Source organism: Salmo trutta, unplaced genomic scaffold (genome assembly GCF_901001165.1).
Source record: "Salmo trutta unplaced genomic scaffold, fSalTru1.1, whole genome shotgun sequence".
In the NCBI taxonomy this organism is placed as follows: Eukaryota; Metazoa; Chordata; class Actinopteri; order Salmoniformes; family Salmonidae; genus Salmo; species Salmo trutta.
In genome coordinates, this window is record NW_021822718.1 from 83075 (window position 1) to 109690 (window position 26616).

The 26616-nt window shown below is 40.8% G+C and overlaps 1 protein-coding gene across 1 annotated transcript in view; it reads left to right on the forward strand.

The window, feature by feature from the left end:
• Positions 1–22940, forward strand: part of LOC115183986 (MHC class II transactivator) — a 63812-nt gene extending 40872 nt beyond the window's left edge. Inside the window, exons 15-22 of the mRNA XM_029744972.1 lie at positions 1204–1383; positions 1841–1906; positions 3213–3293; positions 3388–3471; positions 4908–4991; positions 5972–6055; positions 7586–7669; positions 22491–22940. Coding sequence (XP_029600832.1) covers positions 1204–1383; positions 1841–1906; positions 3213–3293; positions 3388–3471; positions 4908–4991; positions 5972–6055; positions 7586–7669; positions 22491–22566 — 739 coding nt within the window. The 3' untranslated portion in view covers positions 22567–22940. The remainder of the gene's footprint in view (positions 1–1203; positions 1384–1840; positions 1907–3212; positions 3294–3387; positions 3472–4907; positions 4992–5971; positions 6056–7585; positions 7670–22490) is intronic.
• The last annotated feature ends 3676 nt before the right edge of the window (positions 22941–26616 follow it).

The window sequence follows — 26616 nt, forward strand, 5'->3', positions numbered from 1 at the left end:
GTATAGAACTAGAACAGTATAGATATGTTACATTGTATATCTAGAACAGTATAGATCTGTTACAGTATATATCTAGAACAGTATAGATCTGTTACAGTATATATCTAGAACAGTATAGATCTGTTACAGTATATATCTAGAACAGTATAGATCTGTTACAGTATATATCTAGAACAGTATAGATCTGTTACATTATATATCTACAACAGTATAGAGCTGTTACAGTATAGATCTGTTATAGTATAGATCTAGAACAGTATAGATATGTTACATTATATATCTAGAACAGTATCGATCTGTTACATTATATATCTAGAACAGTATAGATCTGTTACAGTATATATCTAGAACAGTATAGATCTGTTACAGTATATATCTAGAACAGTATAGATCTGTTACAGTATATATCTAGAACAGTATAGATCTGTTACAGTATATATCTAGAACAGTATAGATATGTTACATTATAGATCTATAACAGTATAGATCTGTTACAGTATGATCTGTTACAGTATAGAGCTGTTACAGTATAGATCTAGAACAGTATAGATCTGTTACAGTATATATCTAGAACAGTATAGATCTGTTACATTATAGACCTAGAACATTATAGATCTGTTACAGTATATATCTAGAAACACTATAGATATGTTACAGTATAGATCTAGAACAGTATAGATCTATTACATTATAGATCTGTTACAGTATAGATCTGTTACAGTATAGATCTGTTACAGTATAGATCTAGAACAGTATAGATCTGATGTTCTTTCTCTACAGTATGTAGAACTTGTAATGCACATTTAGTTTTCTGATCTGTGTGTTTTGAACATGACTCTAACGTGTTTGTGTGTGTGTGTGTGTGCGTGTGTGCGTGTGTGTGTGTTTGTGCGTGTGTGTGTGTGTGCGCGTGTGTGTGTGCGTGCGCGGGTGTGTGCGTGCGTGTGTGTGCGTGTGTGCGTGCGTGTTTGTGCGTGTGTGTGCGCATGTGTGTGTGCGCGTGTGTGCGTGCGTGTGTGTGTGTGTGCGCGTGTGTGTGTGCGTGCGCGTGTGTGCGTGCGTGTGCACGTGTGCGTGCGTGTGTGCGTGTGTGTGTGCGTGCGTGTGTGCGTGCGTGTGTGTGCGTGCGTGCGTGCGTGTGTGTGTGTGTGTGTGCGCGTGTGTGTGTGTGTGTGTGTGTGTGTGTGTGTGTGCGTGTCCCAGGGCGTGTATCGCTGACACCATCACTCTGTGGGAGGAGCTAGAGCAGAGCGGGGAGGAGGAGCTTCTGAAAGCGGCTGTGTCTAAGTTGACCCTTAACCCTTTCAGAGCCACGCAGGTGTCCCAGGTTCAACACCTGTCTACACTGGTCAACATACACACAAGCAGGAGACTGTCTGAGAGGTAAGCCGATACAGCACACACACACACACACACACACACACACACACACACACACACACACACACACACCCGCGCACGCACACACACACGCGCACACACACAGACACATACACCATCTACAATACATAGCCATACAGTAGCCCAGGTCCTGTTACAGCCATCTACAATACAATACAATACAATACAGTACAGTACAATACAGTACAATACAATACAATACAATACAATACAATACAATACAATACAGTACAATACAGTACAATACAATACAGTACAATACAATACAATACAATACAATACAATACAGTGCAGTGCAGTGCAGTGCAGTGCAGTGCAGTACAGTACAGTACAGTACAATACAATACAATACAATACAATACAATACAGTACAATACACACACATATAAACATCCTGGTATGTTTGTAAAATGTGACGATGTGTCCGTCATCGTTTCAGCCTATCAGACGGGGTCCTGGGGGAGGGTATACCTGCAGTCAGAGATCTTCACAAGCTGGAGTTTGAGTGAGTATCGTTATTCAACCAATCACTATCACTGGGTAATAAGGCAATACACTTTGATTTGATTGGGTAATAAGTCAATACACTTTGATTTGATTGGGTAATAAGTCAATACACTTTGATTTGGTTTCACTAGGTAATAAGGCAAAACACTTTGATTTGATTTCACTAGGTAATAAGTCAATAAACTTTGATTTGATTGGGTAATAAGTCAATTCACTTTGATTTGATTTGAATAGGTAATAAGGCAATACACTTTGATTTGATTTGACTTGTTAATAAGTCAATAAACTTTGATTTGATTTCACTAGGTAATAAGTCAATAAACTTTGATTTGATTGGGTAATAAGTCAATTCACTTTGATTTGATTTGACTAGGTAATAAGGCAATACACTTTGATTTGATTTGACTTGTTAATAAGTCAATAAACTTTGATTTGATTTGACTAGGTAATAAGTCAATAAACTTTGATTTGATTTCACTAGGTAATAAGTCAATACACTTTGATTTGATTTCACTAGGTAATAAGTCAATCAATTTTGATTTGATTTCACTAGGTAATAAGTCGATACACTTTGATTTGATTTGATTGGGTAATAAGTCAATAAACTTTGATTTGATTGGTAATAATTCAAAACACTTTGATTTGACTAGGTAATAAGTCAATACACTTTGATTTGATTTGACTTGGTAATAAGTCAATAACCTTTGATTTGATTTGACTAGGTAATAAGTCAATAAACTTTGATTTGATTTCACTAGGTAATAAGTCAATACACTTTGATTTGATTTGACTAGGTAATAAGTCAATACACTTTGATTTGATTTCACTAGGTAATAAGTCAATCAATTTTGATTTGATTTGACTAGGTAATAAGTCAATACACTTTGATTTGATTTCACTAGGTAATAAGTCGATACACTTTGATTTGATTTGACTAGGTAATAAGTCAATAAACTGATTTGATTTCACTAGGTAATAAGTCAATAAACTTTTATTTGATTTCACTAGGTAATAAGTCAATACACTTTGATTTATTTGACTAGGTAATAAGTCAATACACTTTGATTTCACTAGGTAATAAGTCAATACACTTTGATTTCACTAGGTAATAAGTCAATAAACTTTGATTTCACTAGGTAATAAGTCAAGAGTTACCACTGGTTTGACTAGGTAATAAGTCAAGAGTTACCACTGATTTGACTAGGTAATAAGTCAAGAGTTACCACTGGTTTGACTAGGTAATAAGTCAAGAGTGACCACTGATTTGAGAAAGTGTGTTTGTGTGTGTGTGTGTGTGTGTATAGGTTGGGGCCAGTGAACGGCCCTCTGGCTCTCCCTAAACTCCTGGAGCTGCTGCCAGCCTTGCACAGTCTACATCACCTGGAGTAAGTACAGCGCTACTGATGGACCACAGGACAACGGGACAACAACTTTGACTTTATTATGCTGTTGGTCTAATCTCTCTGTCTCCCTCTCCAGTCTGGAGAACAGTAAGCTGGGGGACAGTGGAGCTCAGGGTCTGGCTGAAGCTGTGGTGTCTCTCTCCTCTCTGCAGATTATCAAGTAAGAAACTTCACACTGAGTTCTCTAGTCTCTAGATCAACCTGTCCATCACTGAGCTCTCTTCTCTCTAGATCAACCTGTCCATCACTGAGCTCTCTACTCTCTAGATCAACCTGTCCATCACTGAGCTCTCTACTCTCTAGATCAACCTGTCCATCACTGAGCTCTCTACTGTCTAGATCAACCTGTCCATCACTGAGCTCTCTTCTCTCTAGATCAGCCTGTGTTAAAGGTGTTAAAGGTGGTATAAAGGCGTTTTAGGTGTTAAAGGTGTTATGAAGGTGTTATAAAGGTGTTAAAGGTGTTAATGGTGTTATAAAGGTGTTAAAGGTGTTATACAGGTGTTATAAAGGCGTTATGAAGGTGTTAGATGTTAAAGGTGTTATAAAGGTGTTAAAGATGTTAAAGGTGTTATAAAGGTGTTATAAAGGTGTTTAAAGGCGTTAAAGGTGTTAATGGTGTTAAAGGTGTTATACAGGTGTTATAAAGGCGTTATGAAGGTGTTAAAGGTGTTATGAAGGTGTTCTAAAGGCGTTAAAGGTGTTAAAGGTGCTATAAAGGCGTTATAAAGGAGTTAAAGGTGTTATAAAGGAGTTAAAGGTTTTAAAGGTGTTAAAGGCGTTAAAGGTGTTACCCCTTAACCACCTTTATAACACCTTTATAACACCTTTAAAGGAGGAGAGGGGTTATCTAGGGACATTATGACCCAGAAAAGGTTGGTGACCTCTGCCCTAGATAGTATCTATCTGTAGATCTCTACGGACATTATGACCTAGTAAAGGTTGGTGACCTCTGCCCTAGATAGTATCTATCTGCAATACCATTCAGTCAGTTACTGTGCTTTTGTGAACCACATAGTCTTTCCTGTGGCTCAGTTGGTAGAGCATGGTGTTTGCAACGCCAGGGTTGTGGGTTCGATTCCCACGGGGGGCCAGCACAGGAAATAGAAATGTATGAAATGTATGCATTCACTACTGTAAGTCGCTCTGGATAAGAGCATCTGCAAAAATGACTAAAATACAAAAAAAATATTTATGGTCTCTCCTCCTCTCCTCCTTTCTCCTCCTCTCCTCTCCTTTCTCCTCCCCTCCCCTCCTTTCTCCTCCTCTCCTCTCCTTTCTCCTCCCCTCCTCTCCTCCTTTCTCCTCCTCTCCTCTCCTTTCTCCTCCCCTCCTCTCCTTTCTCCTCCTTTCTCCTCCCCTCCCCTCCTCTCTTCTCTTCTCCTCCCCTCCTCTCTTCTCTTCTCCTCCCCTCCTCTCCTCTCCTTTCTCCTCCCCTCCCCTCCTTTCTCCTCCTCTCCTCTCCTTTCTCCTCCCCTCCTCTCCTCCTTTCTCCTCCTCTCCTCTCCTTTCTCCTCCCCTCCTCTCCTTTCTCCTCCTTTCTCCTCCCCTCCCCTCCTCTCCTTTCTCCTCCCCTCCTCTCTTCTCTTCTCTCAGTCTGTCCCAGAACTGTATAGGAGACCAGGGAATAGGGAGTCTGGCTCCTGCCCTGTCTACCCTCTCCTCACTGCACTGTCTCAGGTACACACACACACATACACCCTGTCTACCCTCTCCTCACTGCACTGTCTCAGGTACACACACACACACACCCTGTCTACCCTCTCCTCACTGCACTGTCTCAGGTACACACACACACACACCCTGTCTACCCTCTCCTCACTGCACTGTCTCAGGTACACACACACACACACCCACCCTGTCTACCCTCTCCTCACTGCACTGTCTCAGGTACACACACACACACACACACACACACACACACACCCTGTCTATTGTCCAGTCTGTAATCTGATGGTCTAATCCCGTCTATTCTCCAGTCTGTAATCTGATAGTCTAATCCTGTCTAATCCAGTCTGTAATCTGATAGTCTAATCCTGTCTAATCCAGTCTGTAATCTGATAGTCTAATCCTGTCTAATCCAGTCTGTAATCTGATAGTCTAATCCTGTCTAATCCAGTCTGTAATCTGATAGTCTAATCCTGTCTAATCCAGTCTGTAATCTGATAGTCTAATCCTGTCTAATCCAGTCTGTAATCTGATGGTCTAATCCTGTCTATTGTCCAGTCTGTAATCTGATGGTCTAATCCTGTCTAATCCAGTCTGTAATCTGATAGTCTAATCCTGTCTATTGTCCAGTCTGTAATCTGATGGTCTAATCCTGTCTAATCCAGTCTGTAATCTGATAGTCTAATCCTGTCTATTGTCCAGTCTGTAATCTGATGGTCTAATCCTGTCTAATCCAGTCTGTAATCTGATGGTCTAATCCTGTCTATTCTCCAGTCTGTAATCTGATGGTCTAATCCCGTCTAATCCAGTCTGTAATCTGATAGTCTAATCCTGTCTAATCCAGTCTGTAATCTGATAGTCTAATCCTGTCTATTCTCCAGTCTGTAATCTGATGGTCTAATCCTGTCTATTCTCCAGTCTGTAATCTGATGGTCTAATCCTGTCTATTCTCCAGTCTGTAATCTGATAGTCTAATCCTGTCTATTGTCCAGTCTGTACAGTAATGTGATATCTGACGGGGGTGCTGAGAGTCTGGCTGCTGTCTTACCTCAGATGACATCACTCAGTGACCTGGAGTAAGTCTGAATTATAAAACATTACTGCAGTAATACAGCAGTAAGTCTGAATTATAAAACATTACTGCAGTAATACAGCAGTAAGTCTGAATCAGAAAACATTACTGCAGTAATACAGCAGTAAGTCTGAATCATAAAACATTACTGTAGTAATACAGCAGTAAGTCTGAATCATAAAACATTACTGCAGTAATACAGCAGTAAGTCTGAATCAGAAAACATTACTGCAGTAATACAGCAGTAAGTCTGAATCAGAAAACATTACTGCAGTAATACAGCAGTAAGTCTGAATCATAAAACATTACTGCAGTAATACAGCAGTAAGTCTGAATAATAAAACATTACTGCAGTAATACAGCAGTAAGTCTGAATCAGAAAACATTACTGCAGTAATACAGCAGTAAGTCTGAATCATAAAACATTACTGCAGTAATACAGCAGTAAGTCTGAATTATAAAACATTACTGCAGTAATACAGCAGTAAGTCTGAATCATAAAACATTACTGCAGTAATACAGCAGTAAGTCTGAATCATAAAACAGTACTGTAGTAATACAGCAGTAAGTCTGAATCAGAAAACATTACTGCAGTAATACAGCAGTAAGTCTGAATCATAAAACATTACTGCAGTAAGTCTGAATCATAAAACATTACTGCAGTAATACAGCAGTAAGTCTGAATTATAAATCATTACTGCAGTAATACAGCAGTAAGTCTGAATCATAAAACATTACTGCAGTAATACAGCAGTAAGTCTGAATCATAAAACATTACTGTAGTAATACAGCAGTAAGTCTGAATCATAAAACATTACTGCAGTAATACAGCAGTAAGTCTGAATTATAAAACATTCATGCAGTAATACAGCAGTAAGTCTGAATCATAAAACATTCATGCAGTAATACAGCAGTAAGTCTGAATTATAAAACATTACTGCAGTAATACAGCAGTAAGTCTGAATCATAAAACATTACTGCAGTAATACAGCAGTAAGTCTGGATCATAAAACATTCATGCAGTAATACAGCAGTAAGTCTGGATCATAAAACATTACTGCAGTAATACAGCAGTAAGTCTGAATCATAAAACATTACTGCAGTAATACCGCAGTAAGTCTGAATCATAAATCATTACTGCAGTAATACAGCAGTAAGTCTGAATCATAAAACAGTACTGTAGTAATACAGCAGTAAGTCTGAATTATAAAACATTACTGCAGTAATACAGCAGTAAGTCTGAATCATAAAACAGTACAGCAGTAAGTCTGAATCATAAAACAGTACTGTAGTAATACAGCAGTAAGTCTGAATCAGAAAACATTACTGCAGTAATACAGCAGTAAGTCTGAATCATAAAACATTACTGCAGTAATACAGCAGTAAGTCTGAATCATAAAACATTACTGCAGTAATACAGCAGTATTGATGCTGTAGTGCGTATGTAGTACCCCCTGTTGCTATGGGAACAGTAGCTGTGTTGCCATACCAACTGCTACAGTCTGACTCATTGTTCCCCCCTGTTTGTCTGCAGTGTCAAGTACAACAGTTTCACAGTCCTGGGAGCTCAGAGTTTGTCTTCCAGTCTGAGGGATTGTCCATGGATCAAGAGTCTGGGGTAGGACACTCATCGAAACAATCACGTCACGATAACATATAGCAGGAAGTCCGTCACGATAACATATAGCAGGAAGTCCGTCACGATAACATATAGCAGGAAGTCCGTCACGATAACATATAGGAGGAAGTCCGTCACGATAACATATAGGAGGAAGTCCGTCACGATAACATATAGGAGGAAGTCCGTCACGATAACATATAGCAGGAAGTCCGTCACGATAACATATAGGAGGATAACATATAGGAGGAAGTCCGTCACGATAACATATAGGAGGAAGTCCGTCACGATAACTTATAGGAGGAAGTCCGTCACGATAACATATAGGAGGAAGTCCGTCACGATAACATATAGCAGGAAGTCCGTCACGATAACATATAGCAGGAAGTCCGTCACGATAACATATAGGAGGAAGTCCGTCACGATAACATATAGGATGAAGTCCGTCACGATAACATATAGGAGGAAGTCCGTCACGATAACATATAGCAGGAAGTCCGTCACGATAACATATAGGAGGAAGTCCGTCACGATAACATATAGGAGGATAACATATAGGAGGAAGTCCGTCACGATAACATATAGGAGGAAGTCTGTCACGATAACATATAGGAGGATAACATATAGGAGGAAATCTGTCACGATAACATATAGGAGGAAGTCTGTCACGATAACATATAGGAGGATAACGTATAGGAGGAAGTCCATCACGATAACATATAGGAGGATAACATATAGGAGGAAGTCCGTCACGATAACATATAGGAGGAAGTCCGTCACGATAACGTGTAGGAGGAAGTCCATCACGATAACATATAGGAGGAAGTCCATCACGATAACATATAGGAGGAAGTCTGTCACGATAACATATAGGAGGATAACATATAGGAGGAAGTCTGTCACGATAACATATAGGAGGATAACATATAGGAGGAAGTCCATCACGATAACATATAGGAGGATAACATATAGGAGGAAGTCCGTCACGATAACATATAGGAGGAAGTCCGTCACGATAACGTATAGGAGGAAGTCCATCACGATAACATATAGGAGGAAGTCCATCACGATAACATATAGGAGGAAGTCTGTCACGATAACATATAGGAGGATAACATATAGGAGGAAGTCTGTCACGATAACATATAGGAGGATAACATATAGGAGGAAGTCCATCACGATAACATATAGGAGGATAACATATAGGAGGAAGTCCGTCACGATGACATATTGGAGGAAGTAAGTCACGATAACGTATAGGGGGATAACATATAGGAGGAAGTCCATCACGATAACATATAGGAGGATAACATATAGGAGGAAGTCCATCACGATAACATATAGAAGGAAGTCCATCACGATAACATATAGGAGGAAGTCCATCACGATAACATATAGGAGGAAGTCCATCACGATAACATATAGGAGGAAGTCCATCACGATAACATATAGAAGGAAGTCCATCACGATAACATATAGGAGGATAACATATAGGAGGAAGTCCATCACGATAACATATAGGAGGATAACATATAGGAGGAAGTCTGTCACGATAACATATAGGAGGATAACATATAGGAGGAAGTCCATCACGATAACATATAGGAGGATAACATATAGGAGGAAGTCCGTCACGATAACATATAGGAGGAAGTCCGTCACGATAACGTATAGGAGGAAGTCCATCACGATAACATATAGGAGGAAGTCCATCACGATAACATATAGGAGGAAGTCTGTCACGATAACATATAGGAGGATAACATATAGGAGGAAATCTGTCACGATAACATATAGGAGGATAACATATAGGAGGAAGTCCATCACGATAACATATAGGAGGATAACATATAGGAGGAAGTCCGTCACGATAACATATTGGAGGAAGTAAGTCACGATAACGTATAGGGGGATAACATATAGGAGGAAGTCCATCACGATAACATATAGGAGGATAACATATAGGAGGAAGTCCATCACGATAACATATAGGAGGAAGTCCATCACGATAACATAGGAGGAAGTCCATCACGATAACATATAGGAGGAAGTCCATCACGATAACATAGAGAAGGAAGTCCATCACGATAACATATAGGAGGATAACATATAGGAGGAAGTCCATCACGATAACATATAGGAGGATAACATATAGGAGGAAGTCCATCACGATAACATATAGGAGGATAACATATAGGAGGAAGTCCATCACGATAACATATAGGAGGAAGTCCATCACAATAACATATAGGAGGAAGTCCATCACGATAACATATAGGAGGAAGTCCATCACGATAACATATAGGAGGATAACCTATAGGAGGATGTCCATCACGATAACATATAGGAGGATAACATATAGGAGGAAGTCCATCACGATAACATATAGGAGGAAGTCCATCACGATAACATATAGGAGGAAGTCCATCACGATAACATATAGAAGGAAGTCCATCACGATAACATATAGGAGGAAGTTCATCACGATAACATATAGGAGGAAGTCCATCACGATAACATATAGGAGGAAGTCCATCACGATAACATGTAGGAGGAAGTCCGTCACGATAACATATAGGAGGAAGTCCGTCACGATAACATATAGGAGGAAGTCCATCACTATAACATATAGGAGGAAGTCCATCACGATAACATATAGGAGGAAGTCTGTCACGATAACATATAGGAGGATAACATATAGGAGGAAGTCCATCACGATAACATATAGGAGGAAGTCCATCACGATAACATATAGGAGGAAGTCCATCACGATAACATATAGGAGGAAGTCCATCACGATAACATATAGGAGGAAGTCCGTCACGATAACATATAGAAGGATAACATATTGGAGGAAGTCCGTCACGATAACATATAGAAGGAAGTCCATCACGATAACATATAGAAGGAAGTCCGTCACGATAACATATAGGAGGATAACATATAGGAGGAAGTCCATCACGATAACATATAGGAGGAAGTCCATCACGATAACATATAGGAGGAAGTCCATCACGATAACATATAGGAGGAAGTCCGTCACGATAACATATAGAAGGATAACATATTGGAGGAAGTCCGTCACGATAACATATAGAAGGAAGTCCATCACGATAACATATAGAAGGAAGTCCGTCACGATAACATATAGGAGGATAACATATAGGAGGAAGTCCATCACGATAACATATAGGAGGAAGTCCATCACGATAACATATAGGAGGAAGTCCGTCACGATAACACATAGGAGGAAGTCCGTCACGATAACATATAGGAGGAAGTCCGTCACGATAACATATAGGAGGAAGTCCGTCACGATAACATATAGGAGGAAGTCCGTCACGATAACATATAGGAAGAAGTCCATCACGATAACATATAGGAGGAAGTCCATCACGATAACATATAGGAGGAAGTCCGTCACGATAACATATAGGAAGAAGTCCATCACGATAACATATAGGAGGAAGTCCGTCACGATAACATATAGGAGGAAGTCCGTCACGATAACATATAGGAGGAATTCTGTCACGATAACATATAGGAGGAAGTCCGTCACGATAACATATAGGAGGAAGTCCATCACGATAACATATAGGAGGAAGTCCATCACGATAACATATAGGAGGAAGTCCATCACTATAACATATAGGAGGAAGTCCATCACTATAACATATAGGAGGAAGTCCATCACGATAACATACAGGAGGATAACATATAGGAGGAAGTCCATCACGATAACATATAGGAGGAAGTCCGTCACGATAACATATAGGAGGAAGTCCATCACGATAACATATAGGAGGAAGTCCATCATGATAACATATAGGAGGATAACATATAGGAGGAAGTCCGTCACGATAACATATAGGAGGAAGTCCGTCACGATAACATATGGGAGGATGTCCGTCACGATAACATATAGGAAGAAGTCCATCACGATAACATGTAGGAGGAAGTCCGTCACGATAACATATAGGAGGAAGTCCGTCACGATAACATATAGGAGGAAGTCCATCACTATAACATATAGGAGGAAGTCCATCACGATAACATATAGGAGGAAGTCTGTCACGATAATATATTTGAGGATAACATATAGGAGGAAGTCCATCACGATAACATATAGGAGGAAGTCCATCACGATAACATATAGGAGGAAGTCCGTCACGATAACATATAGGAGGACGTCCGTCACGATAACATATAGGAAGAAGTCCGTCAAGATAACATATAGGAGGAAGTCCGTCACGATAACATATAGGAGGAAGTCCGTCACGATAACATATAGGAAGAAGTCCATCACGATAACATATAGGAGGAAGTCCGTCACGATAACATATAGGAGGAAGTCCGTCACGATAACATATAGGAGGAATTCCGTCACGATAACATATAGGAGGAAGTCCGTCACGATAACATATAGGAGGAAGTCCATCACGATAACATATAGGAGGAAGTCCATCACGATAACATATAGGAGGAAGTCCATCACAATAACATATAGGAGGAAGTCCATCACGATAACATATAGGAGGAAGTCCGTCACGATAACATATAGGAGGAATTCCATCACGATAACATATAGGAGGAAGTCCATCATGATAACATATAGGAGGATAACATATAGGAGGAAATCCGTCACGATAACATATAGGAGGAAGTCCGTCACGATAACATATAGGAGGAAGTCCGTCACGATAACATATAGGAAGAAGTCCATCACGATAACATGTAGGAGGAAGTCCGTCACGATAACATATAGGAGGAAGTCCGTCACGATAACATATAGGAGGAAGTCCATCACTATAACATATAGGAGGAAGTCCATCACGATAACATATAGGAGGAAGTCTGTCACGATAACATATAGGAGGATAACATATAGGAGGAAGTCCATCACGATAACATATAGGAGGAAGTCCATCACGATAACATATAGGAGGAAGTCCATCACGATAACATATAGGAGGAAGTCCATCACGATAACATATAGGAGGAAGTCCGTCACGATAACATATAGAAGGATAACATATTGGAGGAAGTCCGTCACGATAACATATAGAAGGAAGTCCATCACGATAACATATAGAAGGAAGTCCGTCACGATAACATATAGGAGGATAACATATAGGAGGAAGTCCATCACGATAACATATAGGAGGAAGTCCATCACGATAACATATAGGAGGATAACATATAGGAGGAAGTCCATCACGATAACATATAGGAGGAAGTCCGTCACGATAACATATAGGAGGAAGTCCGTCACGATAACATATAGGAGGAAGTCCGTCACGATAACATATAGGAGGAAGTCTGTCACGATAACATATAGGAGGAAGTCCGTCACGATAACATATAGGAAGAAGTCCATCACGATAACATATAGGAGGAAGTCCATCACGATAACATATAGGAGGAAGTCCGTCACGATAACATATAGGAAGAAGTCCATCACGATAACATATAGGAGGAAGTCCGTCACGATAACATATAGGAGGAAGTCCGTCACGATAACATATAGGAGGAATTCCGTCACGATAACATATAGGAGGAAGTCCGTCACGATAACATATAGGAGGAAGTCCATCACGATAACATATAGGAGGAAGTCCATCACAATAACATATAGGAGGAAGTCCATCACGATAACATATAGGAGGAAGTCCGTCACGATAACATATAGGAGGAAGTCCGTCACGATAATATATAGGAGGATAACATATAGGAGGAAGTCTGTCACGATAACATATAGGAGGATAACATATAGGAGGAAGTCCATCACGATAACATATAGGAGGATAATATATAGGAGGAAGTCCGTCACGATAACATATAGGAGGAAGTCCGTCACGATAACGTATAGGAGGAAGTCCATCACGATAACATATAGGAGGAAGTCCATCACGATAACATATAGGAGGAAGTCTGTCACGATAACATATAGGAGGATAACATATAGGAGGAAGTCTGTCACGATAACATATAGGAGGATAACATATAGGAGGAAGTCCATCACGATAACATATAGGAGGATAACATATAGGAGGAAGTCCGTCACGATAACATATTGGAGGAAGTCCGTCACGATAACGTATAGGGGGATAACATATAGGAGGAAGTCCATCACGATAACATATAGGAGGATAACATATAGGAGGAAGTCCATCACGATAACATATAGAAGGAAGTCCATCACGATAACATATAGGAGGAAGTCCATCACGATAACATATAGGAGGAAGTCCATCACGATAACATATAGGAGGAAGTCCATCACGATAACATATAGAAGGAAGTCCATCACGATAACATATAGGAGGATAACATATAGGAGGAAGTCCATCACGATAACATATAGGAGGATAACATATAGGAGGAAGTCCATCACGATAACATATAGGAGGATAACATATAGGAGGAAGTCCATCACGATAACATATAGGAGGAAGTCCATCACGATAACATATAGGAGGAAGTCCATCACGATAACATATAGGAGGAAGTCCATCACGATAACATATAGGAGGATAACATATAGGAGGATGTCCATCACGATAACATATAGGAGGATAACATATAGGAGGAAGTCCATCACGATAACATATAGGAGGAAGTCCATCACGATAACATATAGGAGGAAGTCCATCACGATAACATATAGAAGGAAGTCCATCACGATAACATATAGGAGGAAGTTCATCACGATAACATATAGGAGGAATTCCGTCACGATAACATATAGGAGGAAGTCCGTCACGATAACATATAGGAGGAAGTCCATCACGATAACATATAGGAGGAAGTCCATCACAATAACATATAGGAGGAAGTCCATCACGATAACATATAGGAGGAAGTCCGTCACGATAACATATAGGAGGAAGTCCGTCACGATAACATATAGGAGGATAACATATAGGAGGAAGTCTGTCACGATAACATATAGGAGGATAACATATAGGAGGAAGTCCATCACGATAACATATAGGAAGATAACATATAGGAGGAAGTCCGTCACGATAACATATAGGAGGAAGTCCGTCACGATAACGTATAGGAGGAAGTCCATCACGATAACATATAGGAGGAAGTCCATCACGATAACATATAGGAGGAAGTCTGTCACGATAACATATAGGAGGATAACATATAGGAGGAAGTCTGTCACGATAACATATAGGAGGATAACATATAGGAGGAAGTCCATCACGATAACATATAGGAGGATAACATATAGGAGGAAGTCCGTCACGATAACATATTGGAGGAAGTCCGTCACGATAACGTATAGGGGGATAACATATAGGAGGAAGTCCATCACGATAACATATAGGAGGATAACATATAGGAGGAAGTCCATCACGATAACATATAGAAGGAAGTCCATCACGATAACATATAGGAGGAAGTCCATCACGATAACATATAGGAGGAAGTCCATCACGATAACATATAGGAGGAAGTCCATCACGATAACATATAGAAGGAAGTCCATCACGATAACATATAGGAGGATAACATATAGGAGGAAGTCCATCACGATAACATATAGGAGGATAACATATAGGAGGAAGTCCATCACGATAACATATAGGAGGATAACATATAGGAGGAAGTCCATCACGATAACATATAGGAGGAAGTCCATCACGATAACATATAGGAGGAAGTCCATCACGATAACATATAGGAGGATAACATATAGGAGGATGTCCATCACGATAACATATAGGAGGATAACATATAGGAGGAAGTCCATCACGATAACATATAGGAGGAAGTCCATCACGATAACATATAGGAGGAAGTCCATCACGATAACATATAGAAGGAAGTCCATCACGATAACATATAGGAGGAAGTTCATCACGATAACATATAGGAGGAAGTCCATCACGATAACATATAGGAGGAAGTCCATCACGATAACATGTAGGAGGAAGTCCGTCACGATAACATATAGGAGGAAGTCCGTCACGATAACATATAGGAGGAAGTCCATCACTATAACATATAGGAGGAAGTCCATCACGATAACATATAGGAGGAAGTCTGTCACGATAACATATAGGAGGATAACATATAGGAGGAAGTCCATCACGATAACATATAGGAGGAAGTCCATCACGATAACATATAGGAGGAAGTCCATCACGATAACATATAGGAGGAAGTCCATCACGATAACATATAGGAGGAAGTCCGTCACGATAACATATAGAAGGATAACATATTGGAGGAAGTCCGTCACGATAACATATAGGAGGAAGTCCGTCACGATAACATATAGGAGGAATTCCGTCACGATAACATATAGGAGGAAGTCCGTCACGATAACATATAGGAGGAAGTCCATCACGATAACATACAGGAGGATAACATATAGGAGGAAGTCCATCACGATAACATATAGGAGGAAGTCCGTCACGATAACATATAGGAGGAAGTCCGTCACGATAACATATAGGAGGAAGTCCGTCACGATAACATATAGGAGGAAGTCCGTCACGATAACATATAGGAGGAAGTCCGTCACGATAACATATAGGAAGAAGTCCATCACGATAACATATAGGAGGAAGTCCATCACGATAACATATAGGAGGAAGTCCGTCACGATAACATATAGGAAGAAGTCCATCACGATAACATATAGGAGGAAGTCCGTCACGATAACATATAGGAGGAAGTCCGTCACGATAACATATAGGAGGAATTCCGTCACGATAACATATAGGAGGAAGTCCGTCACGATAACATATAGGAGGAAGTCCATCACGATAACATATAGGAGGAAGTCCATCACGATAACATATAGGAGGAAGTCCATCACTATAACATATAGGAGGAAGTCCATCACGATAACATATAGGAGGAAGTCCGTCACGATAACATATAGGAGGAAGTCCATCACGATAACATACAGGAGGATAACATATAGGAGGAAGTCCGTCACGATAACATATAGGAGGAAGTCCGTCACGATAACATATAGGAGGAAGTCCATCACGATAACATATAGGAGGAAGTCCATCATGATAACATATAGGAGGATAACATATAGGAGGAAGTCCGTCACGATAACATATAGGAGGAAGTCCGTCACGATAACATATAGGAGGATTTCCGTCACGATAACATATAGGAAGAAGTCCGTCACGATAACATGTAGGAGGAAGTCCGTCACGATAACATATAGGAGGAAGTCCATCACGATAACATATAGGAGGAAGTCCATCACTATAACATATAGGAGGAAGTCCATCACGATAACATATAGGAGGAAGTCTGTCACGATAATATATTTGAGGATAACATATAGGAGGAAGTCCATCACGATAACATATAGGAGGAAGTCCATCACGATAACATATAGGAGGATAACATATAGGAGGAAGTCCATCACGATAACATATAGGAGGAAGTCCATCACAATAACATATAGGAGGAAGTCCATCACGATAACATATAGGAGGAAGTCCGTCACGATAACATATAGGAGGAAGTCCGTCACGATAACATATAGGAGGATAACATATAGGAGGAAGTCTGTCACGATAACATATAGGAGGATAACATATAGGAGGAAGTCCATCACGATAACATATAGGAGGATAACATATAGGAGGAAGTCCATCACGATAACATATAGGAGGAAGTCCGTCACGATAACATATAGGAGGAAGTCCGTCACGATAACATATAGGAGGAAGTCCGTCACGATAACATATAGGAGGAAGTCTGTCACGATAACATATAGGAGGAAGTCCGTCACGATAACATATAGGAAGAAGTCCATCACGATAACATATAGGAGGAAGTCCATCACGATAACATATAGGAGGAAGTCCGTCACGATAACATATAGGAAGAAGTCCATCACGATAACATATATGAGGAAGTCCGTCACGATAACATATAGGAGGAAGTCCGTCACGATAACATATAGGAGGAATTCCGTCACGATAACATATAGGAGGAAGTCCGTCACGATAACATATAGGAGGAAGTCCATCACGATAACATATAGGAGGAAGTCCATCACAATAACATATAGGAGGAAGTCCATCACGATAACATATAGGAGGAAGTCCGTCACGATAACATATAGGAGGAAGTCCGTCACGATAACATATAGGAGGATAACATATAGGAGGAAGTCTGTCACGATAACATATAGGAGGATAACATATAGGAGGAAGTCCATCACGATAACATATAGGAGGATAACATATAGGAGGAAGTCCGTCACGATAACATATAGGAGGAAGTCCGTCACGATAACGTATAGGAGGAAGTCCATCACGATAACATATAGGAGGAAGTCCATCACGATAACATATAGGAGGAAGTCTGTCACGATAACATATAGGAGGATAACATATAGGAGGAAGTCTGTCACGATAACATATAGGAGGATAACATATAGGAGGAAGTCCATCACGATAACATATAGGAGGATAACATATAGGAGGAAGTCCGTCACGATAACATATTGGAGGAAGTCCGTCACGATAACGTATAGGGGGATAACATATAGGAGGAAGTCCATCACGATAACATATAGGAGGATAACATATAGGAGGAAGTCCATCACGATAACATATAGAAGGAAGTCCATCACGATAACATATAGGAGGAAGTCCATCACGATAACATATAGGAGGAAGTCCATCACGATAACATATAGGAGGAAGTCCGTCACGATAACATATAGAAGGAAGTCCATCACGATAACATATAGGAGGATAACATATAGGAGGAAGTCCATCACGATAACATATAGGAGGATAACATATAGGAGGAAGTCCATCACGATAACATATAGGAGGATAACATATAGGAGGAAGTCCATCACGATAACATATAGGAGGAAGTCCATCACGATAACATATAGGAGGAAGTCCATCACGATAACATATAGGAGGAAGTCCATCACGATAACATATAGGAGGATAACATATAGGAGGATGTCCATCACGATAACATATAGGAGGATAACATATAGGAGGAAGTCCATCACGATAACATATAGGAGGAAGTCCATCACGATAACATATAGGAGGAAGTCCATCACGATAACATATAGAAGGAAGTCCATCACGATAACATATAGGAGGAAGTTCATCACGATAACATGTAGGAGGAAGTCCGTCACGATAACATATAGGAGGAAGTCCGTCACGATAACATATAGGAGGAAGTCCATCACTATAACATATAGGAGGAAGTCCATCACGATAACATATAGGAGGAAGTCTGTCACGATAACATATAGGAGGATAACATATAGGAGGAAGTCCATCACGATGACATATAGGAGGAAGTCCATCACGATAACATATAGGAGGAAGTCCATCACGATAACATATAGGAGGAAGTCCATCACGATAACATATAGGAGGAAGTCCATCACGATAACATATAGGAGGAAGTCCGTCACGATAACATATAGAAGGATAACATATTGGAGGAAGTCCGTCACGATAACATATAGGAGGAATTCCGTCACGATAACATATAGGAGGAAGTCCGTCACGATAACATATAGGAGGAAGTCCATCACGATAACATACAGGAGGATAACATATAGGAGGAAGTCCATCACGATAACATATAGGAGGAAGTCCGTCACGATAACATATAGGAGGAAGTCCGTCACGATAACATATAGGAGGAAGTCCGTCACGATAACATATAGGAGGAAGTCCGTCACGATAACATATAGGAGGAAGTCCGTCACGATAACATATAGGAAGAAGTCCATCACGATAACATATAGGAGGAAGTCCATCACGATAACATATAGGAGGAAGTCCGTCACGATAACATATAGGAAGAAGTCCATCACGATAACATATAGGAGGAAGTCCGTCACGATAACATATAGGAGGAAGTCCGTCACGATAACATATAGGAGGAATTCCGTCACGATAACATATAGGAGGAAGTCCGTCACGATAACATATAGGAGGAAGTCCATCACGATAACATATAGGAGGAAGTCCATCACGATAACATATAGGAGGAAGTCCATCACTATAACATATAGGAGGAAGTCCATCACGATAACATATAGGAGGAAGTCCGTCACGATAACATATAGGAGGAAGTCCATCACGATAACATACAGGAGGATAACATATAGGAGGAAGTCCGTCACGATAACATATAGGAGGAAGTCCGTCACGATAACATATAGGAGGAAGTCCATCACGATAACATATAGGAGGATAACATATAGGAGGAAGTCCGTCATGATAACATATAGGAGGAAGTCCGTCACGATAACATATAGGAGGATGTCCGTCACGATAACATATAGGAAGAAGTCCGTCACGATAACATGTAGGAGGAAGTCCGTCACGATAACATATAGGAGGAAGTCCGTCACGATAACATATAGGAGGAAGTCCATCACTATAACATATAGGAGGAAGTCCATCACGATAACATATAGGAGGAAGTCTGTCACGATAATATATTTGAGGATAACATATAGGAGGAAGTCCATCACGATAACATATAGGAGGAAGTCCATCACGATAACATATAGGAGGAAGTCCATCACGATAACATATAGGAGGAAGTCCGTCACGATAACATATAGGAGGAAGTCCATCACGATAACATATAGGAGGAAGTCCGTCACGATAACATATAGGAGGAAGTCCGTCACGATAACATATAGGAGGAAGTCCGTCACGATAACATATAGGAGGAAGTCCGTCACGATAACATATAGCAAGAAGTCCGTCACGATAACATATAGGAGGAAGTCCGTCACGATAACATATAGGAGGAAGTCCGTCACGATAACATATAGGAAGAAGTCCATCACGATAACATATAGGAGGAAGTCCGTCACGATAACATATAGGAGGAAGTCCGTCACGATAACATATAGGAGGAATTCCGTCAAGATAACATATAGGAGGAAGTCCGTCACGATAACATATAGGAGGAAGTCCATCACGATAACATATAGGAGGAAGTCCATCACGATAACATATAGGAGGAAGTCCATCACGATAACATATAGGAGGAAGTCCATCACGATAACATATAGGAGGAAGTCCGTCACGATAACATATAGGAGGAAGTCCATCACGATAACATACAGGAGGATAACATATAGGAGGAAGTCCGTCACGATAACATATAGGAGGAAGTCCATCACGATAACATATAGGAGGAAGTCCATCACGATAACATATAGGAGGAAGTCCATCATGATAACATATAGGAGGATAACATATAGGAGGAAGTCCGTCACGATAACATATAGGAGGAAGTCCGTCACGATAACATATAGGAGGAAGTCCGTCACGATAACATATAGGAAGAAGTCCGTCACGATAACATATAGGAGGAAGTCCGTCACGATAACATATAGGAGGAAGTCCATCACTATAACATATAGGAGGATGTCCATCACGATAACATATAGGAGGAAGTCTGTCACGATAACATATAGGAGGATAACATATAGGAGGAAGTCCATCACGATAACATATAGGAGGAAGTCCATCACGATAACATATAGGAGGAAGTCCATCACGATAACATATAGGAGGAAGTCCATCACGATAACATATAGGAGGAAGTCCGTCACGATAACATATAGAAGGATAACATATTGGAGGAAGTCCGTCACGATAACATATAGAAGGAAGTCCATCACGATAACATATAGAAGGAAGTCCGTCACGATAACATATAGGAGGAAGTCCGTCACGATAACATATAGGAGGAAGTCCGTCACGATAACATATAGGAGGAATTCCGTCACGATAACATATAGGAGGAAGTCCGTCACGATAACATATAGGAGGAAGTCCATCACGATAACATATAGGAGGGAGTCCATCACGATAACATATAGGAGGAAGTCCATCACAATAACATATAGGAGGAAGTCCCTCACGATAACATATAGGAGGAAGTCCGTCACGATAACATATAGGAGGAAGTCCATCACGATAACATATAGGAGGAAGTCCATCATGATAACATATTGGAGGAAGTCCATACATACTCCTATGGTCATAAGATACAAATTGAATTTAAAGACAGATCAGTTAGTTCCACCTCTCTGTGGGTCTGACTGGTCTCCACTGGAAGGAGTCTCCTGTAATATATATGGACAGAGAGACAGAGACACAGAGACAGAGACAGAGACACACACACAGAGAGACAGAGACACACACACAGAGACAGACACAGATTGAATTTAAAGACAGATCAGTTAGTTCCACCACTCTGTGGGTCTGACTGGTCTCCACTGGAAGGACTCGTCTCCTGATGTCTGTTGATTCAGTGGAGCCGTAAACTAAACCGCTGCTCATCAATCACTGTCAACTGACTCAACTCCATTTGCTTGGAAATATTACGTTCCATCCACGTCCTGCTCAAAATACAGTATTTAGATTTCTAAGGAAGAAGTTGGTTTTCTAAGGAAGCATAATATTAACCTTGAAACTGATCTGCTCTGTGCTAATACTTTCACTTTCTCCTCCCCTTCTCTCTCCCTCTCTCTCTCTCTCTGTCTCGCTCTCTCTGTCTCTCTCTCTGTCTCTCTGTCTCCCTCCCTGTCTCTGTCTCTCTCTCTCTCTCTCTCTCTCTCTGTCTCTCTTTCTCCCTGTCTGTCTTTATCTCTCTCTGTCTCTCTCTCTCTCTCTCTCTCTTTCTCTCTCTGTCTCCTCTCTCCTCTCTCCTCTCTCTCTCTCTCTCTCTCTCTCCTCTCTCTCTCTCTCTCTCTCTCTCTCTCTCTCTCTCTCTCTCTCTCTCTCCTCTCTCCTCTCTCCTTCTCCAGGATGTGGAATGTGTGTATTCCCTATGGTGTGTTAGAGAGACTGCAACAACAGGACCCACGGATACAGCTGCTCTAGAAAATTGCTCTAACAGAACCCCAGAGGATACAGTCACACCTAGAACATTTTTCTAACAGAACCCCAGAGGATACAGTCACGCCTAGAACATTGCTCTAACAGAACCCCAGAGGATACAGTCACGCCTAGAACATTATTCTAACAGGATTCTGATATACAACTGCTCTAGAACTGTCTACCAGCAAGGATCGGCAGAACAGACCCACTCCTAGATCATGGTCCGTGAGGTTCAACCATGCAGGACTGGAGTGAAGCCATATAAAACCTGTCCCTTGAAGCTGTTCTCAGGGTTACTAATGGTTATATGTACTGTTCTGCATAGAGATCCTATTAAATGACTAGAAGGGGCGCTATGTCATAAACCCTCAAGTTTCTAGAATGAGGTGAAAATGGCAGCCATCTTGGTCAGGGAGAAAATCCAAAAAAACAGTCTAATTGGAATGAATGACAGTAGAGGCATCGTCCTGATTTTACCATGCAGGAAAATGTCATGTGATTTCAGACATTTTGTAATAGAATTATAGTCAACCTAAAATAACATCATATAATTATAAATACAGTTTATACAGGGTTTATACACATTTTCTGTATAAATAACTTCTAAAATGTATGTAAACAGACCATAAATGTCAACATTTTAGTTTTCCTGTTAAAGCTGCGAGTGCTATTATATGATACAACGTCAGTAATTGTTGCCTTCACAACTTGTCTAAGTCCCATCATCAACTGATATCAGACAGGATGTGGCTGAGGGAATGACTACATTGTTGACATATTGGCAATTAATTTGACTAAATTAATGAAACCATTCCTCTAAAACCGTCTGGCTAGCTAGCTAACACACATAGAGCGCAGATACATTCTTCACATTGGTTATTTTACATAATATCTTATCACAGCACTGGTAACTCCATGGGTGACCAACTCTCTGACCAAAATGGCTGACCTTAATCCCATCATAAGAAGGTTCATGGCCATTCTAGTATTCTAATTCTATGCTGTTCTGTTCTGTGTTCCTGGACACCTCTGTTCTGTGTTCCTGGACACCTCTGTTCTGTGTTCCTGGACACCTCTGTTCTGTGTTCCTGGACACCACTGTTCTGTTCTGTGTTCCTGGACACCACTGTTCTGTGTTCCTGGACACCTCTGTTCTGTGTTCCTGGACACCACTGTTCTGTGTTCCTGGACACCACTGTTCTGTGTTCCTGGACACCACTGTTCTGTGTTCCTGGACACCACTGTTCTGTGTTCCTGGAAACGTCTGTTCTGTGTTCCTGGACACCTCTGTTCTGTGTTCCTGGACACCACTGTTCTGTGTTCCTGGACACCACTGTTCTGTGTTCCTGGACACCACTGTTCTGTGTTCCTGGACACCACTGTTCTGTGTTGCTGGACACCACTGTTCTGTGTTCCTGGACACCACTGTTCTGTGTTGCTGGACACCACTGTTCTGTGTTGCTGGACACCACTGTTCTGTGTTGCTGGACACCACTGTTCTGTGTTGCTGGACACCACTGTTCTGTGTTCCTGGACACCACTGTTCTGTGTTGCTGGACACCACTGTTCTGTGTTGCTGGACACCTCTGTTCTGTTCTGTGTTCCTGGACACCACTGTTCTGTGTTGCTGGACACCACTGTTCTGTGTTGCTGAACACCTCTGTTCTGTGTTCCTGGACACTTCTGTTCTATATTCCTGGACACCACTGTTCTGTTCTGTGTTCCTGGACACCACTGTTCTGTGTTCCAGGACACCACTGTTCTGTTCTGTGTTCCAGGACACCACTGTTCTGTTCTGTGTTCCAGGACACCACTGTTCTGTGTTCCAGGACACCACTGTTCTGTTCTGTGTTCCAGGACACCACTGTTCTGTTCTGTGTTCCTGGACACCACTGTTCTGTTCTGTGTTCCAGGACACCACTGTTCTGTGTTCCTGGACACCTCTCTTCTGTTCTGTGTTCCAGGACACCACTGTTCTGTTCTGTGTTCCAGGACACCACTGTTCTGTTCTGTGTTCCTGGACACCACTGTTCTGTGTTCCTGGACACCTCTCTTCTGTTCTGTGTTGCTGGACACTACTGTTCTGTGTTCCTGAACACCACTGTTCTGTGTTCCTGGACACCACTGTTATGTGTTCCAGGACACCACTGTTCTGTTCTGTGTTCCAGGACACCACTGTTCTGTTCTGTGTTCCTGGACACCAATGTTCTGTGTTCCTGGACACCACTGTTCTGTGTTCCTGGACACCACTGTTCTGTTCTGTGTTCGTGGACACCACTGTTCTGTTCTGTGTTCCAGGACACCACTGTTCTGTTCTGTGTTCCTGGACACCAATGTTCTGTGTTCCAGGACACCACTGTTCTGTGTTCCAGGACACCAATGTTCTGTGTTCCTGGACACTAATGTTCTGTTCTGTGTTCCTGGACACCAATGTTCTGTGTTCCAGGACACCACTGTTCTGTTCTGTGTTCCTGGGCACCACTGTTCTGTGTTCCTGGACACCAATGTTCTGTGTTCCAGGACACCTCTGTTCTGTTCTGTGTTCCAGGACACCACTGTTCTGTGTTCCTGGACACCACTGTTCTGTGTTCCTGGACACCACTGTTCTGTGTTCCAGGACACTAATGTTCTGTTCTGTGTTCCTGGACACTAATGTTCTGTTCTGTGTTCCAGGACACCAATGTTCTGTGTTCCTGGACACTAATGTTCTATAGGGTTCTGGTATCTTAGTCTGCACTTTAATTTGCACTGACATTTGAATGTATTTGTAATGTTGTAATGTTTTATACTGTTCTAACCTCATTCTGAGTCTGTGGATCATTTCTGTACCGATCATTATATTAATGTTGCACTGAAAAATAAACCTTTTGAGACAGACAGAGGAGATGGTTAATATAGAACTGGACCAGACTACTCTACAGAACCAGAGATAGACAGAGGAGATGGTTAATATAGAACTGGACCAGACTACTCTACAGAACCAGAACCAGAGATAGACAGAGGAGATGGTTAATATAGAACTGGACCAGACTACTCTACAGAACCAGAACCAGAGATAGACAGAGGAGATGGTTAATATATAACTGGACCAGACTACTCTACAGAACCAGAGATAGACAGAGGAGATGGTTAATATAGAACTGGACCAGACTACTCTACAGAACCAGAACCAGTGTATTGGAGATATTTGTCACATACAGGTTCAGTCGGGATTATTTCTGTCCTTACTGTTGAGATATGTACTTCCTGATAGCAGGTTTCTGTTCCTCGTTTCTGACTAAAAACAGATTTATCTGAATGTCTGCCAGTCAAGAGACGTCCAGAGGACATTCCTCTCTGGCCTATCAGAGATCACCAAATCGCAGAGACAATTTTTCATAGGAGGAGATTGTTTTGCATCAACGGGGGTGAGTGAAGAGTTCACTTCCGGACCAATGGGAAGGAAGTGAACCCACCCACCTGGGTGATCCAAAACAAACACTGTTTTACTATCAGGTACAGTAGTATAATATCAGTATCTACTGTAATACTATCAGGTACAGTAGTATAATATCAGTATCTACTGTAATACTATCAGGTACAGTAGTATAATATCAGTATCTACTGTAATACTATCAGGTACAGTAGTATAATATCAGTATCTACTGTTATACTATCAGGTACAGTAGTATAATATCAGGTACAGTAGTATAATATCAGTATCTACTGTAATACTATCAGGTACAGTAGTATAATATCAGTATCTACTGTAATACTATCAGGTACAGTAGTATAATATCAGTATCTACTGTTATACTATCAGGTACAGTAGTATAATATCAGGTACAGTAGTATAATATCAGTATCTACTGTAATACTATCAGGTACAGTAGTATAATATCAGTATCTACTGTTATACTATCAGGTATAGTAGTATAATATCAGTATGTACTGTTATACTATCAGGTATAGTAGTATAATATTCGAGCCAGGGTTGCCTTCCAGAGAGACATCAGAGATTGTAACATTCTCTGTTTCACGGAAAAATGTCTGTCTCGGGAGATGTTGTCGGAA